This window comes from Brachyistius frenatus, unplaced genomic scaffold (assembly GCF_029030835.1).
Source record: "Brachyistius frenatus isolate BFR_SWC_R1_liver_20210118 unplaced genomic scaffold, ASM2903083v1 Contig_373, whole genome shotgun sequence".
Lineage (NCBI taxonomy): Eukaryota > Metazoa > Chordata > Actinopteri > Embiotocidae > Brachyistius > Brachyistius frenatus.
The window spans coordinates 208961-233006 of record NW_027210972.1 but is presented as its reverse complement, the minus strand read 5'-3'; the positions used below and the strand labels follow the sequence as shown (position 1 = coordinate 233006).

General features: G+C 42.9%; 2 protein-coding genes across 9 annotated transcripts; one reads left to right on the top strand and one right to left on the bottom strand.

Moving 5' to 3' along the window:
* Positions 1 to 710: 710 nt before the first annotated feature.
* cstpp1 (centriolar satellite-associated tubulin polyglutamylase complex regulator 1) lies at positions 711 to 4698 on the top strand. 4 transcript variants are annotated; one of them, XM_069724361.1, is made up of 9 exons: positions 712 to 923; positions 1039 to 1141; positions 1777 to 1907; positions 2379 to 2463; positions 2584 to 2669; positions 3267 to 3474; positions 3640 to 3749; positions 3901 to 3964; positions 4175 to 4698. In XM_069724361.1, the coding sequence occupies exons 1-9, from the start codon at positions 881 to 883 to the stop codon at positions 4341 to 4343; spliced, it is 999 nt and encodes a 332-aa protein (XP_069580462.1). In that variant the 5' UTR covers positions 712 to 880; the 3' UTR covers positions 4344 to 4698. The 4 variants fall into 4 exon arrangements, with proteins under 4 accessions (XP_069580463.1, XP_069580462.1, XP_069580464.1 ...); XM_069724362.1 differs by lacking the exon at positions 4175 to 4698 and having other exon boundaries at positions 711 to 923; positions 3901 to 3968; XM_069724363.1 differs by lacking the exon at positions 1039 to 1141 and having other exon boundaries at positions 714 to 975.
* A 1615-nt stretch (positions 4699 to 6313) lies between these two features.
* Positions 6314 to 22687, bottom strand: LOC138636377 (C-Jun-amino-terminal kinase-interacting protein 1-like). Of its 5 annotated transcripts, none has more exons than XM_069724366.1 (13): positions 22281 to 22686; positions 16103 to 16178; positions 14839 to 14980; positions 14306 to 14793; positions 13405 to 13956; positions 12450 to 12707; positions 11670 to 11745; positions 11362 to 11528; positions 11174 to 11277; positions 10729 to 10839; positions 10423 to 10493; positions 10248 to 10346; positions 6314 to 10167 (listed from the first exon to the last, which is right to left on the bottom strand). In XM_069724366.1, exons 1-13 carry the CDS (start codon positions 22350 to 22352, stop codon positions 10095 to 10097), a joined length of 2289 nt encoding a protein of 762 aa, XP_069580467.1. In that variant the 5' UTR covers positions 22353 to 22686; the 3' UTR covers positions 6314 to 10094. The 5 variants fall into 5 exon arrangements, with proteins under 5 accessions (XP_069580467.1, XP_069580468.1, XP_069580469.1 ...); XM_069724367.1 differs by having other exon boundaries at positions 14306 to 14802; positions 14848 to 14980; XM_069724368.1 differs by having other exon boundaries at positions 14848 to 14980.
* Between the last annotated feature and the right edge of the window lie 1359 nt (positions 22688 to 24046).

Sequence of the window (24046 nt, the reverse complement as noted above, 5' to 3'; positions counted from 1 at the left end):
GTAGTTACATTCCACCACTGCAACAAAAGTAATTGCATGTGTTAACTTCCAATTATCCATCCATCCATTATCTATACCTGCTTTATCCTGAGCAGGGTCACGGTCCACCAGCTCACTTTGGGAGAAGTTCACCTGGACAGATGGAACCACGACTGTTCACGCTCTCATTCACGTCTACGGGACATTTGTAGAACCACTAATGAACCTGATAGCATGTTTCTGGATGGTGGGAGGAAGCCGGAGAACTGAGAGAACCCACGCAGGCACACGGAGAACCTGCAGACTCACACAGGAAGGCCGGATTTGAACCCAGAACCTTTTTGCTGTGAGGCAACAATGCTAACCACTACACCGCTGTGCTGCTCAGCTTCCAATTAAAGTTAATGAATTTCCAATTAAAGTTAATGTTACAGCTACTCTGCACCCTTAAACTTAAGGCCACTGCTGCAACTCTTACAGTGGTAATAACATATTCCTTTATGATTTCAAAGAAGACAAGTATCAGGACTCTGAAGTCTCTGCTGTCCCCACAGTGACAACAGGAGACATTATATTTTCATGTAATATGACTCTAGATAGACATGGCATTATTATAACACAGTAATTCAAGTTGTGTTATTATTATTATTATTATTATTAGTTTTAAAAAGCGGAACACTTGTGAGCAGTGTATTTCGGGGCTTTATGACTGTGACTCACAACATCCGGCTGTTTCCATGGAAACCCACCACGTCAGGACGGTCAGCTGGCAAAATGTCCAACGGACAGAAATGAATTGATGAAACGGTGCTCACACTGATCTCGCCCGTTATAGCTGCGTATATATATCAGGTTTATTAAAGATATTTCCAGCGGGTTATTTTTGACGACAGGACGCAGGATGAGCCGCCTGAACCCCGCCGTCCCCGCTGAGGAGTACCTCGGTAGGTCCGGTGGGCCGAGCTGCGTCAGCTAGCTCCGGGAAGCTAACGGAAGGTGAAGCTAACAGTTTAATCTGTGTGTGTGTGTGTGCGTGTGTGCGTGTGTGTTTCCCGCCAGCTGACAGTACCGTGTTGTTCTACCTGAGCGACGCGGTGACCCAGCTGCTGGAGCACCGGGAGGAGTTCGCCCAGTTCGGGGTGACCCGCTTCTTCTCTGAGTAGTAAGTTCGTCTCCGTCCGACGGACCCGGAAACAGATGATTGTGTTCATTACGTTCACAGGTGTTTTCTCCTAAATGTGATGATTTAACGTCACAAACACGACGTTTAATTTTCTGGTATTTTTGGAAAATGTCACGTTAAATGTTAAAAGTCTTATTTGTGTGATCAGATTAAAACTTTAGCATTAAAACAGGAAGTATAATGTTGCCATGGATACAGTGAGTTGCACTGTGCTGCAACATGAGCCTGTTTCCTATTTATTTTGTTTACATTTTGGAAAATTCAATGCGACGAATTCACTATTAAAAGTTCCGTTTGGGTGTGAACCAGGATGTCCTCACGTTTAGCACCGGATTAGTTTGATGCTGAAGAAATCTTTAAAACTCCAGAATTCTTAAGCAGGTTCTGAAGGAGGCCAAAAACCTCCAGACTAAAACCTCAGAGCTCTGAAATATCACTGACGAAGATTTTAAATCTCTGTGCGTGCGTGCGTGTGTGTGTGCGTGCGTGTGCGCGTGCGTGTGTGTGCGTGCGTGTGCGTGTGCGTGTGTGTGTGTGTGTGTGTGTGTGTGTGTGTGTGTGTGTGTGTGTGTGTGTGTGTGTGTGTGTGTGTGTGCGTGCGTGTGTGTGTGCAGCTTCAGCAGTGTGAAGAACAGTAACCACGTCCTCTTCAGGGAGTTTAACTACATCAGGGCAACTCCTCACAACAGAGCCTCCTTCATCAGAGTCTTCTGGAGGTGCTACAGACAGATCGGCAAGAGTGGAGGTGAGGCGGGGACCACCGCTGCAGCCGATCGATCACTCAATCACTCAATCAATCAATCACTCAATCAAATATGTGGAAATAGGGAAAAGCTAATATCTTGAAATGTGTTGTTTTGTACGACCAACCGTCCCAAAACCAAAGATATAAAGTTTATTATTACAGAACTCAAAAGGATTAAATGATTCTTTAATCGACGAATCAATGAACTGATCAATCCCAGCAGTAAATAACTGGCATGTCTCCATAAAACCACATTTATATGTTTTAAAAGGAGGCTCACGTGTCAACGTTAGTCCCTGCAGACCGTTTACTGTCTTTAAAAACAGGAAGTGGGATGAGATGTTGAGCGTTGTGCTGCAGCTCGCTGCTCTGATGGTTGTGTGTTGTGTTGTGTTGTGTTGTGTTGTGTTGTGTTGTGTTGTGTTGTGTTGTGTTGTGTTGTGTTGTGTTGTGTTGTGTTGTGTGTTGCAGACTTGCTGTCCATGCTGGAGTTCAGGTCTCTGCTGCAGCTGCTGTGTCCAGACTTCCCGGTGGAGACGGTGCAGAGTGCGTTCAGGTGAGACGTCATCTCCTCACCGCCTCAGACTGGAGCTGCTGGTCTCCAGATCACCTACGCTCTGCCCTGATTGGTTGAAAGAAATCCAGTTTGAACTTCTTCTCTTGTCTCGTCCTGTAGAATTGTTCTAATGGACGACGCTATCGATTGTCTCCTGTCTTTCTCCGACTTCCTGTATGCCTTCCAGCTGCAGTTCTACTACCAAGGTACCATAAACTCTCACAGGACACTTCGTTAGGTCCATCTGCTCCTGAAAGAAAATATCCAATCAGCCAATCACAGGTCAGAAACATGGTTGACTCGTTAGTGCTGGTTTGAGTATTTCAGAAACTGCTCATGTGTTGCGATTTAACTTTCATGGACACACAGAACTGATTCATAAACCGAAGGAACCGATTCATGAACCGAGGGAACCGATTCATGAACCGAAGGAACCGATTCATGAACTGAGAGAACCGATTCATGAACCGAAGGAACCGATTCATGAACCGAGGGAACCGATTCATGAACTGAGAGAACCGATTCATGAACCGAAGGAACCGATTCATGAACCGAGGGAACCGATTCATGAACCGAGGGAACCGATTCATGAACCGAGAGAACCGATTCATGAACTGAGAGAAGCGATTCATGAACCGAAGGAACCGATTCATGAACTGAGAGAACCGATTCATGAACCGAAGGAACCGATTCATGAACCGAGGGAACCGATTCATGAACCGAGGGAACCGATTCATGAACCGAAGGAACCGATTCATAAACAGAATGTTTTAACAGGTACTTCCTGTCCACTGTGTCTGCAGAGTTCCTGGACAGCGTGCTGGTGATCTACCAGGATCTGTTGGCAGGAAAGAGTCCCAACACGGTCATCGTCCCCACGTCCACCTCCATAGAACAGCTCCCCTCTGTGGCCACAGAGGAGAACGACAAGGAGGAGAACCAGCAGGACGGGGTGGAGCCGTCCACTCTGGCTGAGTGTATCGACGCCCTGTGTGACCGGTTCAAACACAGGTAGACAGTCCTCAGGTTCAAACACAGGTAGACAGTCCTCACAGTGTGTTTATATATATGTGTGTGTGTGTGTGTGTGTGTGTGTGTGTGTGTGTGTGTGTGTGTGTGTGTGTGTGTGTGTGTGTGTGTGTGTGTGTGTGTGTGTGTGTGTGTGTGTGTGTGCAGCCATCCCTCCAGGTTGTGTATGAGGGAGATCCTGGAACAGACTGACAAGGTTTCTTACTACAGTTTCCTCATGAGTTTGTCTAAAGACGAGAGCATCAACCAGACTGTTGGTGGGTTCCACGTCCTTCTACTACTACTACTACTACTAGTACTACTACTCCTAGTACTACTTCTACGACTACTAGTACTAGTACTGCTACTAGTATTTCTATTGGTTTTCTATCACAGCTGTAAAACCCTGAACCTTGTTTGTTGCTGCAGGAGCGTTACCCAGTAAAGCTGAGCTGCTCATTGACCCTGAGATGGACCAAGAACTGGACAAACTGTGAGGACACACACACACACACACACACACACACACACACACACACACACACACACACACACACACACACACACACACACACACACACACACACACACACACACACACACACACACACACACACACACACACACACACACACACACACACACCATCTACCATGATTCATGGCTGTGACGTCGGTATGTTGGTGCTGAACTGTTCCTTCAGGATCGCTCAGATCTCGGTGAGTCCGAGCAGCAACAGCAGCGGCAGCGCGGTGGGGGGGCTGAAGGAGGTGCAGAGGAAGGCCTCCCCCAGGAGGAACATCCACCACCGGAGGAGGATGGAGGTGGAGAGTGACGGCTCCACCGAGGAGACCGACTCCTCTGAGAACTGACCTCTGACCTCCAACCGCCCGCTGACGTGTCTCCGTCCATCTTAAAGGACCGTTTGTCACGTCTGGTCGGCGACTTGCTGTAATTATTCCTTATTCCTAATGTTAGCTTTTTTAGGCTAATGTAAGCGTATCTAAGCTAATGTCAGTTTGTTCAAGCTACCTGACCTTTAGTGAACTCTGACCTTGTGACCTCCCTGTGGTGGATGTGCTGCTGCTGTCTAAAGAACATTAACACTGAGTATTAGCGCCCTGATGTTTTGTGCTCATGTATTTATTATGTTTATGACCTTTTATGACGTAATATGAGTTGAGCCTTCTCAAACTGTGATCAATAAAAATGTGATTTCTCTCCGTTTATTGTAGTTTAGATGTTTTATTGTTTTTTTTAAAGGCGCGTCGACAAATGTTAAAGATTCGATTTATACATTCTAAAGTAGAAATCAACAGTTGAAATAAAAAGTGGGCGAAACAAATACTTGGTTTTTAAACTGAGAGTTTTGTAGCCTCTACTGGCAAAATAAATAAATACAGGTGAACCTTATTAACAAATGACAGGTTGATTTATTATAAAGAGGGTGAAGACCATCAAACTGTCAATCATCTCCAGAACTGATCTGTTTCACGGCACACGTCAATCTGCGACCGCCATGACACGTTAACTGAAGAAATGACCCACATTTTATGCTCAAACACCCGGTCGTCAGTAAAACATCCAACAAATTCAATGTACAGTGACCCCTCGCTATAACGCGGTTCACCTTTCACGGTCTCGCTGCTTCACGGATTTGCATCGTGCATTGAAATCACATTACGACTATATGTAACGTAGATATATTTAATGTCCAGTTCTATCTATTTCAATTGTAAAATAAAGGTTACTACTTGACGGATTTCGCCTATCACGGTTTCTATTTGGAACGTAACCCCCGCGAAAAACCAGGGTTCACTGTAAACATAAAACCCGCCAACCTGCAGCTCTCCATCACCATGACAACCACATCATTCTCATTCAAACAAAGAGTTTGTTTGGCTCCCGGAGGAGGAAACGATCACAGGACACACCTGATCTCCATGAACCTCCTGAGAGGTGACCGCTCACCACCGTGATTGGTCAAATTGTGGCCAATCAAAATCAATCTTCAAGCTTTCCTTTTTTTCATAAAGATTATTGTGACGGCTTGCTCAGGTGACTCTAAAGCCCGGATCAGACTTCATTTGTCTGTCACCATGGTAACTATGTCAGTTTAACCACAGTGAAAAACATAAATTGTCATATTTTGTTAAAAGCTTATGAATAAAAAGGTTTTGTGTTTCCAGCAAACTGGATCAAACTGACCTGAATATTTCCAGTTCAACAGCCTGAAGAAAATGTTTTATTATCCACGTCTACATCAGTAATAGTTCTCGTGTAGCTCGCTGCAGACGTAGTTAAAGAGATGCTTGACTACTACCATGCTTGACTCCGCCCCCCGCTGCTGATCAGAGGACCTACCTATTAAAAGTTTATTAATATTAAACAGGCCACACGTCCAAATCGCACCATATTCACCAGTGCACACCTTCAGGTGCCCAACAAGACACCCACCGAGTTTGAAGCAGACCGGACCGACGGCTGTCGAGATGTGCGAGCAACAAACAAACAAACAAATGTGTACATACAGTCAGAGATGCTCTGAATTATATATTGTAAAATTAAATCAGATCCAATTTAAAATGAATACAGAAGAGCAGGACATCATATCAATATGATATCGATTCACATGTTGGATGTTGTAAAATGGTAATTTGGTGTTCACTGATTTAACCAGTCGCTCCATCACACTGAAACGGTTGTGGACATCAAAAATATAACTGATAAATAAACCTTTAAAACTGGGAACAAAAGATCGTTACACCCGCCGTGATTCGTGTTTCACCGACACGACAGCAGCTGAGAAGTTTATTTTTTACTGAAGAACATGTTTTCCAGATGCAGTTATAAACGTGATTTATTGACAAGAACGACCACCATCAGTATCAGTCTGTGCATCTTCTCTTCATTTTACAACATTGATATCATGCGGTGTTACACCCAGGTTTCATACAATAATAACTCCTATACAAACATACATACAGTATCTATACAGGATATATCTATATGGATGAGTTATGTACAGCAGATCCCCGCGGTGGTAGAATCACAGAAGTGGAGTACATAGAAAGGACACTTTCTGGTGGAGCGACTCGCCGAGGAGCGCCTACGATGGGTGCCGAGGGACATGGAGGACAGGAACAAGATCGATATCGCATGACATCGTCAATAAAGCGTCGGACGCAGTCGGGTTCAACGAGCATGGTTGGTGTCATCGATGGTGTCCGTGTTTGATCGGGTGGTCGTAGAGTCATCAGCTCTTGGAGACGACCTTCGGTGTTGTCCGGACGCAACTGGACTCGCTTGAGGTTCTTAAAGCTGTGATTGGTTGGAGACCAATTTGTAGTTTGCTTTCAAGAACCTCAAGTGATTCCAGCTGCCTTCGGATGACACTGAAGTTTGTCTCTAAGAATTTATGGCTCTAGAATCAGCTGATCGGACACAGAAATGATTGATCACTACCAAAAGGTTTGTTAAACCCGACTCTGTCCGACAGTTTATTAAACGCATGTTACATCATCTTCGACTGGAATAATAAAGACATCAATAATTTACTTCGTGTCATGAATTCTGAGACAGAGTTTAGTTCATGAAACACGATGCGGTCGACAGTACGAGGATTCTCTTCAGTACCGACCACACACACCAGCTGACACAGGCTGTCTCCATGGCAACCATCGTAGGCGCACAGAGTCGTAATCCAACGACCAGACTGCTCGCCTGAATGAGACCGGCTCTCGTTTCTACTTCGATTCTGTGATCGGAGACATCTGAGTCAACAGTTAGTACGGAGGACAGTCATCATCACGACACCAGAAAACGAGTCAAATAAAAAGTAGGCACTGATTCTCAAACACAAAACATGTCGGGCTTCTCTTCCATTCTGCTCAAATCTGTTCAATTAATAGAGATTAACACATTCTGGATCTTAAAGCTGCAGTAACGTTTATTTGGCCACATGGGGGCAGCAGAACAAGCAGTCACGTAAATGTGTTTTTAGGTCTGGTTTGGTCTCCACCATCTCCGGAGAAAATCCTCACTGGTCAGCTGCTAAACGCTCGATATCCACTGAGTCTGCCTGCTGTTGGTGTCGTTTGCATGCAGGGAGGTCCTCTCAGAGGTAGCGGTACTGTTTGGTCTTAATTCTCCATTCTGGGTTCTATTTGACAAACGAACCCACATTTCCACCGATGGACGGCATCAACTGTTTCAACTTTTCTATTTTACTGTAGCGGATCAAAGTTTCACGTGACAGTTCTGGATAAATCTACTAATTTCTACATTATGAATTGGTGGAAATGTGGGTCGGTTCACTGGGTGCCACCTGGTTCCTGGTTCCGCTTTCAGAACCAGAACTGTCCTGGTAGAACCGCAAAAACAAAGAACTATAACCAAACACTCCGGTTCCCGTCAACGATGTATGAATCCGGTCGTTCCAGAGCGGAAACCTTGCAAAGTAAATGAAGTAAACAAGTAGTAAATAACAAAGTATGTATCTGCCCTGTGTGCCACGAGCTCGACTCAACTCGACTCGCTTCTGGGATCGTTTTCTACTAAAGATAGGCGGCGGCGTTACTATAGCGATGCCACATGAAACCGTCTTCACGGAATTTTCTAAATTACCTTTTACGTCTTTAATAGACCATTTTCACAGAAAAAAAAACCCTGCTAATAAAGTTCAGAGTGGGCTTCATCTCTCTCCTCAGGACTTCAGTGGTGTGAGCACAACACAACACACTGCTGGAGGTGGAGAAGCAGACGGCCTCTTTGGGGAGATGCATCCTGGAGTTAAATCCTTTGGACCAGATTGAGTCAGCGGCTCCACAACTGTGAAGCTGTGAAGCTCCTACAGATCAGAGACACTTTGGAAAACTTTGAAGTGTAATAAGTGTTTCTGTCTCCGTCTAAATAACTGCAGCTCATCGAAGAAGCTTCTCTTTACTGACTCCAACTTTGGTTCGTAGATTTGAGCAGGCGATGGAGAAGAAGCCTCGGCTGAAGGTGACGTGGACACGGTGGGACACGACTGCACAGTGAACCGCCCCCCCGCTCCGTCGTGCACACACACACACACACACACACACACACACACACACACACACACACACACACACACACACACACACACACACACACACACACACACTCGAATTGCACGGCGTCGTCCGGGCCTCGTTATTGACCACAGAGTTAAAAGTAAAAGTCGGTCGCTGCCCGACCGGAGGAAACTCTCCGACCGACGGGTTCTCGGTCGCAGCCATGTTTGGAAGAAAAAAGGAAAGCAGCAAAAAGAGAAATGAGGCGGCTTCACAGCAACTCCAAAGGTCAACATGTGTAGATTGTCAAGTCTGGGGGTTTGAAAATACACAATTATACTATATATATGTGTTTTTTTTGTGTTTTTTTTAAACATTAATCTGTCCTTGTCTGTGCAAAGAAACAAGCAGGTCCGGTTCGTTTTACTGCCTTCAAACTTCACGAGAAGTTAAACTTCGTTACTGTCGAGTTCGAAGCTCCGTTAAAACCAGAAGATCCTTTTCATAAACATGCAGCTTTACTTTTTCTGTTATACGTCCTTCAACCTGCGAGAGAACTGAAGCTCAGGCTGCACGTCTCTTTGAACTATCTGGGACTGAAACAAATTCATTTTGGTTAAAAAGGTTGAATGCAGTTTGGAGACGCTCTTCATCGATAAATAAATCTGCATCTCCGTCTTGCTGCTCTTCCAACTTTAAATTCATGCAGTTTCATTTCAAAATGTGCAAGTTTCCTTTCAGCCGTCACACTTTTACACTGAAGTTCGTGGTTAAAGATTCAGAATTTTTTATAAATGCACTGACTGTGGAGGGCTTAAAAAAGACACGAGGTAAAAACACAAGTGTGTAAACTGGAACTCAAGCTGCAGATAAACTTCAGTATTTCACAGATTCCTTTATTTTCCTGGTAATTTCCTGCAAACTCTCTTCATAATGTAATAAAAATTAGCTGTAAATTAAAGGATATTTTCAAGAAAATCCCGCAGAGTTCGGTGCTAATTATGAGGGAATTACCGAAAAGAGTTGCAGTTATTAAATAAGTAATTCCCTTTTAATTTACAGCTTAATATCAGATCATCTTTAAGAAATTTAGAGGAAAGTTTACAGGAAATTTGCTGTAAAATACAAGATCTGCAATATAAACAGTTTTTACTTATTTTATTGGCTAACCAGGTATTTTATAAACTTTTAAACTAACTTCCTGTTCCCCACCTGCAGGGGATGTCTTCAAACTCTCAATAAAAAGGCAGCAAATCCTCTAATTTTAGAAACTGGAAGCATTTAAAGTGTTTTTGAACTGAAGGCTGGATCTACGTCTCGTGACATGAAAGTTATTTTCTGCGTCGATATTGTATATTTCTCGTATATTTGTGTGGGCGTTCGTGTTGTCTGGAACACGTCAGGTGACCGTTTTCGTCCTCAGGTGTTGATATTGTGACGGAGGAAGGAGAAGTTCGCTGAATCACCGGCTGCAGCTCATGCAGGTACTCTGACGAAGAAGATATATCGGTGGTCCAGTGTGTGTGTAAGACCAGGCTTACATAGTGAGTGTTGGGGTCATCGTGAGGAGGACGAGGGGAGGCGTTACTCGATGAAGATGTCTTCGGTGGGACAGGAGTAGCCGATGTGCTCCTTGTAATACTGCTGGAACGCCCTCCTGTGGACGGGCAGAGAATAAATACATGAACCGGAGCGGAGGTTTAGATTTAGTGCCGACCCCTCTCCTCCAGGTCTTACCCCACAGACTCGGCCAGAGGATGTAACGTCGTCTCCGACATCAGCACGTGGCAGGCGAAGCGCTGCTGGTCGGGGTGTTTGGTGATGAAACCGAAATACCTGCAGAGCAACGACAGTTTAGGAAGAAACACTAGACAGAGAATTTTATTCATAGGATCCTCTGTGATGAACTCACTTGCTGTGTTTAGGATGACAGCCGCAGAACGAGATGTTCTTCAGCTGGAAGAAGTGGAAACACTGCTCGCCCTGTCGGAGACACGCAGACGAGGAGACGTGAACCAAACAAGCAATTAAACATCTTTGATTCAGGAAAATCAGCTCATGATCAAATATTAAAAGGAAGAAAAAAAAAATCTAAAAGTAAATAATCCCTTTTTAATTTGAACTCTGGGAGAAATCCTCCACAGAGAAGTTCACCATCGCTTCCTCTGAGCAGCCTGCAGTGACCGCTGACTGCCACCGTGAGGCGCTGGAGACGTACCCGGTGAGCGGAGTGACACTCGTCCTGCACGCGGATCTTCACACCTTTCACGCTGACCTCCAGCAGGCAGGCGGACGGAGGCTGAGCGGCCGCACGCCTGTTACACGCTACCTGTGGATACACACACACACACACACACACACACACACACACACACACACACACACACACACACACACACACACACACACACACACACACACACACACACACACACACACAACAACCAAACAGGAAGTCAGTCAACTCACCTTTGATTTACCAGAAATCAGTGAACTTTTCAGAATAAAAGACTTGAGATCAGTAAGAAGTGAAACACACTAAAGATTTGTAAATAATTCTTAATTTAAACACATTTTTTAAGATAATAAAGGGTCCAGATGTTTCAGCTTCAGAACCGGACCAGACAAAAACCACTGGCTGAGCAGCGTCTTGGTTTCTGTACCTTCTGCATCGCGGCACACAGCACGTCGTTGCCTCTGTGCATGGGCACCTGAACCGAGCCCAGAAACCGGACCAGGAACTGCTCCATGCAGCCGTCTTTCTGGACTGAGATGAACCGACAGAGACTCGTTAACTTCCTGTCCTGACGCTGGACGTCTGTTTTTGACCCTCTGGTCTGCGGCGGTGTACCTTGGCTGGCGTCTTTGGGCACCTTGACGGCGTAGAAGGCGGGGAAGATGCCGGTGGCTCCGGTCCTCATGTTGTAGCCGTGACACCACAGGTCCTCGGACTGGTTCAGCAGCAGCACCGGGTCGTCCGTCTCCAGGTACAACTCATCGGCATGACGAGGCACAAACCTGAGAGAAGACACCACGTCAGAATCACATGTTTATGACACAGGTCAGTGTGTGTGTGTGTGTGTGTGTGTGTGTGTGTGTGTGTGTGTGTGTGTGTGTGTGTGTGTGTGTGTGTGTGTGTGTGTGTGTGTGTGTGTTGACCTGTACACAGCTCTGTGGCTCTGCTGCCGCTCCACACCATCCAGAACACAGGAGAACATGCCGAACGAGCCGGCACCTGAAGACACAAACGATGTCACAATCAACAGCTCAAAGTTCGTCATCGTTGGTTTGTGAACGTTATGAATCCTCCAGTTCAGATTCTGTCCGTCACCATTTTACTAATTCGGAGCAGTTTGGAGCAGGAAGTGACCATATTTGGACGAGCTGGGGGAGGAGCCTGCAGTGGAACTGACCGATCTGATTGGAAACCTGACGATACGACGTCCCGCCCACCGATAGCTGTAACCTGACTGCACCACAGGCCTGTCAATCAAACAGACACGCCCCAAAACCAGGTCTTCTTGAATCTTCTTTTCTAATGAATGAGGGATTATTTTCAGATGGACCTCCAGAAAACTAAGAAGAAGGAGTGACTTTAGCTAACAACACCGAGATAACTGATGGACACATTTTATTCACTTTGGATTTGATGAGAGAAGTTGAATGGGAGTCTATGGAGCCGGAGGCTTTTTGGAGCCGACCTCTAGTGGCACTCGCTGGTATTGCAGCTGAAGACACTTCTGGATCGGAACCATTTTACAGACCTGAAGCTACGAACTCTTTTATAAACAGTCTGAGGTTGTGACCGACAAAATTACGACAGCATTACCATATCATATTTCCTGTCTGATAGTCTGAGACGTGTCCCAGGAGTCTGAATATTAACCTGCTTGGACTATTTGATTTGATTTAAACTGAATATTTAGAGAACATATTCACCGGTGGCGCTGTATGGGCTGCTGCTGTTGGCGAACAGATTGAGGAACTTCCTGCTTCTGGGAGCCCCGCCCCTTCCTCCGTTGGACTCCTCCTCCTCTGAAGTTGTGGTTGACGTCACCTTGGACTGCTTGCAGGTCCTTGCCACCACTTCCCTTCTCCTCTTCACCTCCTCCTCCCTCCTCCTCTTCATGTCCTCCTCCCTCTTCTTCTTGGCTTCCTCCTCCTCCTTCCTTCTCTTTTCCTCCTCTTTTCTCCTCTCTTAGGCAGAAAACAAAGAAAAAGGTCAAACTGAGAGAAGACAGAAACAAACAGGAAGTATCAGTTTAATTTGAGCTTCACAGTTTTATCTGGTCTGAGGGGTTCCACAAGGCGGAGTATTGGGTCCTCTATTTGTTCCTCTTTATTCTCCAACTTAATCACACGATACAGAGGCTTCATACCTTTATCTGTTTATATGCAGATAACACTCAGCTCTATATACAAAGAGAAAAACCTTTCTTAAGATCATTTAAACCTGAGAATGTTTTATAAACAACTTTCTTTGTGCTTAAAATTCAAAGCCAAAAGTAGATTAGTTTCTTTTGTCCTGGACAAAATATGATGATTAAGTATTTTTTATTTTCCATTTAATGGTTCAATAAACCATTAAAATATTCCTGTTAGGGTTGTAACAAAAACATATTTTCAATTTTGATTAAACTCCAATTTATTTTCACAATTAATCAGTTTGTCTGAAATGTGTCATAAAATAGAGAAATGTCTGATATAGTTTCCAACATCCAAACAGGAAGTCTTCAGATGTCTTATTTTGTCCAACCAGCAGTTTAGTATCATATTTGACAAAGAAAAACATTAAATCCGACATAAATTTAACATAACTGAATCAAACTATGGATCGATTATCTAAAAGTATAATGGTTGTTTCATTTTTCGTGTGTTCACGTTCGGTCGTTACCCTGCTTCTTTGCTTCATCGCTCTTCTTCCTCTCCTCCTCGTACTCGGGGTCTTCGTCCTCGTTGGCGGACTGATAGACGGTCTCTGCGTCGCTGTCCTCGTTGTGCTCGTTGTAGCCGTGCAGGCAGTCCTTGAGGTTGACCAGCTCCAGCTGAGCGTGTTCGTCCACCACCAGAGTGTATTTAACCGAGTCGTAACTCAACCCCGCGGCGGATTCGCTCTTCGGTACCGTCCGAGCAGCCACAGAGTCCACCGCACGGTTCCCTTCCTCCGCCTCTGACTTGGTACGGTCCGACTCTGTTCGGTCCTCACCTGTGAGGCAGTGGGTCGAACCGTTCTGCAGGTTGTGGCAGGGCGTCGGGTCGCCCTCCCCGTCTTCCTCGCTGATGTCAGGGTTGCTTCGGTGGGACAGGGAGGGATGCAGGGGCCCCGGAGGAGGCCCCGGAGGAGGCCCCTCCGTGTCTGAGCTGAGGGACATCCTGTTGGACCCTCCCTCGCTGCTGGACCGGGACAGGATCGGCGGGTTGTCCTGGGTCCTGTCGTGGTTCTGGCCTAAGAACACAAAATATGAAGCGTAATTATCCAACTGTTTCCAAACTGTCTTGAAACTGATAAAACAGATTACTGATCTCAAAGCTGCTCAAACAAAGATGGATGAAGTCCACACAAACATTTCTGCACCTTCAATTCAATTCAGTAATCCTTTTTTTTCCTGGGGTTTGACTGGCTGCCTGTTGAAAACACTTCTTAAAGTCATCATTTTGAAATAGATTTTTCTTGTCTTGTTGATGTTTTGAATTATTGTACTTTATCTTGCAGTGGACTCCAGGAATATGAGGGATGTCAGTCTCCGTGGTGACGTCAGTCTGCGGTAAATAATATGTTTAAGATACTTCCTTACCTTGGTCTTCGGTCTTGTCCTGGTTCCTTGGTGCTACAGGTGTGCGTGGGACCACCATGGCGGGCAGGTAAACCTCCTGGTTGGACAGTATATTGTTTGTTTTGATGCCCCCTCCTTTGTTGCCTCCTTTAGCGACCACTTTTCCTCTCCCATCGGCCGGCCGGCCTTTCGGTCCGTTGGCTTCTCTCGGCCTCTGATGTCCATTCTTGTCTTTGTCCTTCGTCTTGGACTCTTCACACAGTCGACCTCCTCTCCTGTCCGTGACTCCGTCCTTCCCTCTGAGGTCCCCCAGGTTCCTCTCTTTCATCGCTGTGGCTCCTCGTCCTCCTCCTCGTCCTCCTCCTCGTCCTCCTGCTCCTGCTCTCCGTTGGCTCTTCGGGGTGCTGAAGGTCTGTGTTTGCGTGGCCCCGGACGCCGGTCGTTCTCGTGGTCGAGCTCGTGCGGCGGCGGCGGCCTGACTGTTGGCTCTGGCGTTGGAGGCGTTGGAGGCGTTGGAGGCGTTGGAGGCGTTGGAGCCGTTGGAGGCGTTGGAGCCGTTGGAGCCGTTGGAGCCGTTGGAGCCGTTGGAGCCGTTGGAGCCGTTGGCCGTGGGCGGCTTCGGTGCCGGCCGACGCTGCGTGCCGTGCCGGACTTTGTCCTCTGCTTTTGGTTGGACATCGGGTGGTGTTAGATCGCCTTAAGACGCACAAACAAAGGCTTCAGATTATGTGTTGGGCAACCAGATGTACGGTGTACAGACGGATTATCACAGGAGCCGGCAGTAAGCACTTTATCCTGGATAAGAGTTACAGCAGGAGGAAAAACACATGACTGCTTTCAATTCCTTCTTGAAGATCTGTGGTCCTGTTATATCATGAATCCCACATCAACGTTAATCCAAAACCCACTGAGGTTATTAAAATAGGAAATAGTTTAAAAACAACCACAATGAACAAATGAAAACATTAATGGCGTCACAAAAACAAAAACAAGTTCTGAGATGAATTAAAAGGTGATTTTGTACAAAAAAACGATTTCAGAATTATTTAAACAGCAGCAGGAAGAAAAACATGTTGGATATGAGGAGTTTTCTGAGTCATTGTAAGACTTTAATAACTATAACTATAACTGAGGATAAGTGAGGTGATCTTATCTTCATCCCAGCTGAGAGCAGCATCTTAAAGCTTTTGGACCCATTTCTTGTCGGTGATGTGATTAGTGTCCACAGACTGGATCTAAAGAACCACATCACAGTTCTCCTCCAGAGAAGCCTAAATGTCCCCCTTGTGGCCGATTGGAGTTTTGGTCATAAGCCCCGCCCCCTCCATGTAAGCAGATGGGACAAGCATCAAACTATAAATTCAAAGTACACCTTCATTAAATGTTTCCAAAATCATTTTATTATCATGTTGATGTCTGATGAAGTGTTCATTTTTTTCTGATAAGTTTGCCATTGACCAGTTATTTGATGCTATAAAAAGTGTGTATGTGGACATGATTGACAGATGTGATTGACAGCTGCTCTGAATACAGTAGTGATGGAGGCAGCTGCAAACTTCTCTTCAGTAATCTAAGAAAAGAAAGTTGAATGGAGCGATCAGCTGTGTTCACAGACGAAAGTTTTCAGAAGTGTTCCTGAGCCTATGCAGTGATTTCCACTCCAGAATGACAGCCACGATTTTAGCTTTGACTTTGTTATTTACATACAGTTTGTGGTCCACACCTGTGTTGTGTGTCTGTACCTGTGTTGTGTGTCTGTACCTGTGATGTGTGTCTGTACCTGTGTTGTGTGTCTGTACCTGTGATGTGTGTCTGTACCTGTGATGTGTGGGGAGGAAGAGCGGGAGTCCTTCCAGCTGTCCTTCTTGCCTAAAGAGTTGTTGTTGATGGAGTCCTGGACAGAATAAATGAGACGAAGCAGCAGCGTGAGAACAACAACCGACACATGACTGGATTATCACACACACACACACACACACACACACACACACACACACACACACACACACACACACACACACACACACACACACACACACACACACACACACTGCCGTTTGTAATGATGTCATCGTCCCGTCCAATCCTGTCTCTCTCTGATGACATCACTGCCAGGAAGCGGTAGCAGCATCGACCTGAGTGTGTGACGGTCCGGCCACGCAGAGCGCTGACTCACGCTGGCATCCCATCATGCATCGGCTTTCTCTCTCGCACACCCCATCCTGTTGCTATGGTTACACAGTATGTGTGTGTGTGTGAGAATCAGAGCATCCCCGTCTCTGATAACAGGGTTAAAACAGACTTCAGATGTTTCGTCTCTCCTCGACTCGTTTTTATAAACTCTGAGTGACGCGGGCCGACGACTGTTCACATGTTTTATATCTGCTGGCGCGTCAATATCTTCGTTTTGATACCGGTTCATGAACGTGACTTTTTTCATCATCAATTTTTGAAAATCTGTGTTAAGAAAGTTAAAATGACACATTACGCTACAAATCTTTAGTGTTCATGCAGTTTAGAGGGGGAGAGTGAGACTCTGGTTGTTTTCTGTTACTGCAGCGCGACTGAAACAGTAGTTTGAAAAAAATGAAATAAGTCGTTCTCCCGTCAAATTTATTCAAGTTGAAATTGAGTGAGTTTATCTGCGTCAGTATCGAACGTTGGTACCAAATGACAAGACATGTTTTGATAGTAGCGGATATCTATATATCTAAAATATTAAAGTTTATCTGAAACATTAAAGGTTATTTTAAGTTACTGTGTCACTGCACCTACGACCTCCTCACTGACTTTCTATTGGCCGACAGGTCGGTGACTAATCCGCATGGGTTTACCAGCAGTCTGTCATTAGTCCCGCCCACACAGCAGACTCCGCCCACTCACAGTGAACCTTTAATGAGTTTGGGACAGACCAACAGATCAATGTGGCCGCCTGTAATGCTGAGTCAACGCTCTGTTAACATCAGAGGAGCCAAAGAGCTGCTGTATTATTTATTTATTGGTGGATGAATTATTCCAAAGTGGTTCCCTTCCTCTTCCTGCTCCTCCTACTCCTCCTCCTCATATTCTTCCTCCTCCTCCTCTTCCTCATCTTCTTCCTCCTCCTTCTCTACCTCTTCCTCATCTTCCTCCTTCTGTTTTGTGTAGTTTTGTGTCTCTGTGGTTGTTTTGTGTAGTTTCGTGTCTCTTTGTGGTTGTTTTGTGTAGTTTCGTGTCTCTTTGTGGTTGTTTTGTGTAGTTTCGTGTCTCTTTGTGGTTGTTTTGTGTAGTTTTGTGTCTCTGTGGTTGTTTTGTGTAGTCTCTTGTAGTACACGTGTATTCCTTATGAAAAAAACAAACAGCAGAACGTCTCGTTGTCGCCTCCCAGACACACACCAACTTTAGAAGTAACAACTGGCTGATTATGTCTGAGCTGAGAGCGGACGCTGGTCCGTGTCACAGCTTACAGTCGGTAAGTTGTGTTGCCGTGTTGTGCGTCTAATCCGGCTCCTGTGGTGAATCCAGCTGGACAGCAGAGCAGCTCGGAGTCACACTGCTGATCATCACAGCAGTCGGACTGATCCATGTTTGTGATCGATACGAGCCGGGTGTGTCTGTGTTTAACATCAATACATGAACATGTGATTACTGGATCACGTCTATATTCATTTACAGGATATCAAATTACAGTTTGGGCATGATCTCCTTCTATTCAGCATGAACTGCATCCATAGAAATCAATATGTCAATATGTGATATAAATATTAAATATAAACACGACAACGTTTCATCAGCAGCAGGTGGATGTAACTCAAAAATATTAAAGATCACATCAAAATTCTGTTAAAACAGAAACTCCAACTGGAGCAGCGTGTAAACTAGTGACACCTGATGTACCAAGAACAACACAAACCTCACCGCCATTTAGACACAAAACTAACACTAAAAGACACAAAATGACCACATAAAGACACAAAACGTCCACAAAACATCTGTGAAAGACACAACAGACACCAAACGACACAAAACGAACACATAAAGACACAAAATGCAAAAAACAAAAACAATACGCATGAAAAAACTATAGCCACAAAACAACTTCAAATCTGGACCAGTTCACTGAATATTTTGTGTATTTTATTTGCAGGTGAGTGTTTGACGCGTCGTATGACGGCCAGTCGATCACATGTGAGGATGTGTTGTGTTCCTCAGCGTGACGGTGCGTCTGTTTGTGTTCATGCAGTGATCAGTGTGTTACAGGCAGCAGGTTCCTACGAGACCCATGTGGCCTGTTATCAGCACACATCTGTCACATCTGTACTGAGGACGCGTTCACTGTAAAACACACACAGATCTCTGGATGTTGATGCAGGTGAGGCTGAAATGACTCTGCTGATCTGAACTGACCCAGTAAACAGGAAGCAGCTGATTTAAAGGTACAGCATCACTATTATCACATCTATTATGACATCTATTATTGTATCTATTATCATATCTATTATCACATCTATTATCACATCTATTATTGTATTTATTATCACATCTACTATTATATCTATTATAATATCTATTATCACATCTACTATTGTATCTATTATCACATCTATTATCACATCTACTATTATATCTATTATCACATCTACTGTTATATCTATTATCATATCTACTGTTATATCTATTATCATATCTATTATCACATCTATTATCATATCTATTATCATATCTATTATCACATCTACTATTATATCTATTATCACATCTACTATTATATCTATTATCATATCTATTATCACATCTACTATTATATCTATTATCATATCTATTATCACATCTATTATCACATCTATTATCACATCTATTATCACATCTATTATCACATCTATTATCACATCTATTATCACATCTACTATTATATCTATTATCATATCTATTATCACATCTATTATCACATCTGTTATCATATCTATTATCACATCTATTATCACATCTATTATCACATCTACTATCATATCTATTATCACATCTATTATCACATCTATTATCACATCTATTATCACATCTACGATTATATCTATTATCATATCTATTATCACATCTATTATCACATCTATTATCACATCTACTATTATATCTATTATCACATCTATTATCACATTTACTATTGTATCTATTATCACATCTACTATTATATCTATTATCATATCTATTATCACATCTATTATCACATCTACTATTATATCTATTATCACATCTATTATCACATTTACTATTGTATCTATTATCACATCTACTATTATATCTATTATCATATCTATTATCACATCTATTATCACATTTACTATTATATCTATTATCACATCTATTTTCACATCTATTTTCACATCTATTATCACATCTACGATTATATCTATTATCATATCTATTATCACATCTATTATCACATCTACTATTGTATCTATTATCACATCTATTATCACATCTATTATCACATCTATTATCACATCTACGATTATATCTATTATCATATCTATTATCACATCTATTATCACATCTATTATCACATCTACTATTGTATCTATTATCACATCTACTATTATATCTATTATCACATCTATTATCACATCTATTATCATATCTATTATCACATCTACGATTATATCTATTATCACATCTATTATCACATCTATTATCACATCTACTATTATATCTATTATAATATCTATTTTCACATCTATTATCATATCTATTATCACATCTATTATCACATCTATTTTCACATCTATTATCACATCTATTATCACATCTATTATCACATCTATTTTCACATCTATTATCACCTCTATTATCACATCTACTATTATATCTATTATCACATCTATTATCACATCTATTATTGTATCTATTATCACATCTACTATTATATCTATTATCATATCTATTATCACATCTATTATTGTATCTATTATCACATCTACTATTATATCTATTATCACACCTATTATCATATCTATTATCACATCTGTTATCATATCTATTATCACATCTACTATTGTATCTATTATCACATCTACTATCATATCTATTATCACATCTATTATCATATCTATTATCACATCTACTATTATATCTATTATCACATCTACTATTATATCTATTATCACATCTATTATCACATCTATTATTGTATCTATTATCACATCTACTATTATATCTATTATCACATCTATTATTGTATCTATTATCACATCTACTATTATATCTATTATCACATCTACTATTATATCTATTATCACATCTGTTATCACATCTATTATTGTATCTATTATCACATCTACTATTATATCTATTATCACATCTATTATCACATCTATTATTGTATCTATTATCACATCTACTATTATATCTATTATCACATCTATTATTATATCTATTATCACATCTATTATCACATCTATTATTGTATCTATTATCACATCTACTATTATATCTATTATCACATCTATTATCACATCTATTATTGTATCTATTATCACATCTACTATTATATCTATTATCACATCTACTATTATATCTATTATCACATCTATTATCACATCTATTATTGTATCTATTATCACATCTACTATTATATCTATTATCACATCTATTATTGTATCTATTATCACATCTACTATTATATCTATTATCACATCTATTATTGTATCTATTATCACATCTACTATTATATCTATTATCACATCTACTATTATATCTATTATCACATCTGTTATCACATCTGTTATATCTGTTATCACATCTATTATCACATGTTATCATTATAATTTTTCTTTCCTGCTTTTTGCTCTTTGTTGTTGTTTTGTCTTTTTTTCCCTAACTTGTTTCCTTGGTTTTTTTTTAATCTTTTTTAGATTTTTGTAAATTTAAATTCTCAAAAATTACACTTTTCTACAGTTTAATATTCATAATCGTAAGACAACAAAAAGTCCAATTCTCTTAACTACATTTTTTTGTGGCTGGGCTAGTTAGCTTTTAGCTCGTTAGTCTTTCGAATGACTAAATTTAAAGTGTAATTTAAAATTTAGCTTTGATCTTTTTTACATGGAAGTCAACAAAATGTGACAAACTAACAAAAACAAAAAATAATGAATTATCCTGCGGAAAGACACAAACCTCGCCTTTCTGGAAGCTAACTAGCGTAGCTTGTAGCATGACTGCGCTCCAGCCTGTTTAGTCTGATGAGACACTCGCTAAAAAGAGATTAATTAAACCGACTGTTTTGTAGAATGTAAACATGCTGTAATATCTGTTTTAATAAACAACATGAATGTGACAAATTCTGAATTTGATGTTACTGTGAAAAGAAAAGTGACAAACTGCCTAATTCTAATGAGCTTGCTGAGCTAAACAGTCATTTATGTGCTTCCAGTGCCTTTAAATCACATATTCTAACATGTTTAATTCATGATTTGATGATTAAATTAGCTCCTAAATGGAAAACAGAGCGGAAGAAGAAACAATAACAGGAACAAATTTGCTGGATTCAACCTCTGTTTTCTATTTTTTGTATATTTGAACTCTTTCTGTCTAAAAAATGGAGAAACCCGTTTCTTGTCTGAAGTGAGCTGGAGGACGTTGAGCTGCTGCCTTCAGACACCAAATATTCTGGGATATATTTCACAAGATGGCAGAGCAGCACAATCAGGGTCGTTCCCACGGCAACCACCTGCCCCAGTGTCCTTGAGCAAGACACAGGACACACACACACGCACGCACACGCACACGCGCACACGCACACGCACAGACGCACACGCACACACACGCACACACACACACACACACACTTATACACTGGTACACAACAAGCCAATGCTGTCTCATCCTGAAGAGCGGATCCTCCCAGGAAACACACACACACACACACACACACACACACACACACACACACACACACACACACACACACACACACACTAACCCAGTTATCCAGACCCACCCAGGACCCCCCCCCCCCCCCTACCTGGGTGCCAGCTTGTGGCAGCTGGGGGAACAGAGCCAGGGTGGTCGGCCTCTTCGGTCGATACTTGTCCATGACAGCGCAGGTTGATCCCCTCTGACAGGCGACAGCTTCCTCCCTCCTCCTCCTCCTCCTCCTCCTCCTCTTCTCCTCCTTTATGCAGCCAGTGTCGGCGCTCCTCGGCACGGACAAGGCCTCCCCCGCCCTCCTCTACCTCCCTCTCTTCCCCTTCTTCCTCTTCGGTCTCCTCAGCATCGATCAGCCCGGAGATTGGCCTCTGGACACGCCCCTTCCTCCCGCTGCTGGCGCGATCATTGGCTGGCCACGGTGTTCACATCAGCATCATCCCCGTCATCATCATCCTCATATTCCTGGCAGGAGCGCAGAGGAGAGGAGACAGAAGGAGGAGAGGCGGGAGGTGCTGAGCAGTGATGGAGGGAAAGAGGACTGAGGGAGAGGAGAGGGAGGGCAGGAGGGAGGGGGAGGAGGAAGTCAGGGCCAACCAATCAGAGCAGACCATGACATCATCAGCTGATCTGCCTGTGTTTTCAGAGTCAAAGCTAATAAACACTGCCTGTGTGTGTGTGTGTGTGTGTCTGTCTGTCTGTCTGTCTGTGTGTGTGTGTGTGTGTGTGTGTGTGTGTGTGTGTGTGTGTAACCCAGTGAAACAAGATTAGTCAATAACACGGAGAGACAAAGACAGCCGACCAGTCAGTGATCACCTGGTAAACTAACAAATCTTTAACATGAATAATGAACAAAGCAGCTGGTTAGTGAGTTAATCCATCATTCAGCCGGTAAACTAGTCAGACAAACCGTCATCTAGTGGATCAATAAACCCGTCAATCATTCATTTATCCAACAACTAACCAGCTCAGCCAGCAAAAAAACACCAAATTAACCAGATAGTCGGTTTATCTTTTACTTCCACTGTTTATCATTACCACCCCGTTTCCAAAAACGATGGGACGTTGTGTAAAATGTGAATAAAAACAGAATGCGATGATTTGTAAATCACATAAACCCATAATTCATTGAAAATAGACATTTAAAATGTTGAAACTGATCAATTGTATTGTTTTATGTAAATTATCTGCTCATTTTGATGTCAGCAACACGTCTCTATAAGTTGTTCCAGGATCATGTTCACCACTGAGCTGCATCAACTCTTCTTTTAACAACACTCTGGAAACCTTTGGGAACTGAGGAGACCAGTTTCTGGAGTTTAGAAAGTGGAATATATATCATTCAGCACTAATGCTTCCTTCCAGATGTTCAAGCTACCCATGCCATGTGCACTAATGCATCCTGTACCATCACAGATGCTGGCTGTAGAACTGAGCTGATAACAAGCTGGATGGTCCCTCTCCTCTTTAACCTGGAGGATGCAGCGTCCATGATTTCCAAACAGAATCTCAGATTGTGATCCATCAGACCTCAGGACAGTTGTCCACTTCACCTCAGTCCATCTTCAATGATCTCGGTCCAGAGAAGGCGGCGGTGTTTCTGGATCATGTTTCTATCTGGTTTCTTCTTTGGAGAGTTTTAACATCATTTGTGGACGCAGCGATGAACTGTGTTCACAGAAGATGGTTTTCACAAGTGTTCCTGAGCCCATGCAGTGATTTCCACTCCAGAATAGTGTGTTTTTAATGCAGTGCTGCCTGAGGGCCCGAAGATCACCACCATCCAATATTGGTTTCCAGCCTTGTCCCTTGTGTTCAGAGATTTCTCCAGATTCTCTGAATCTTTTAATGATATTATGAACC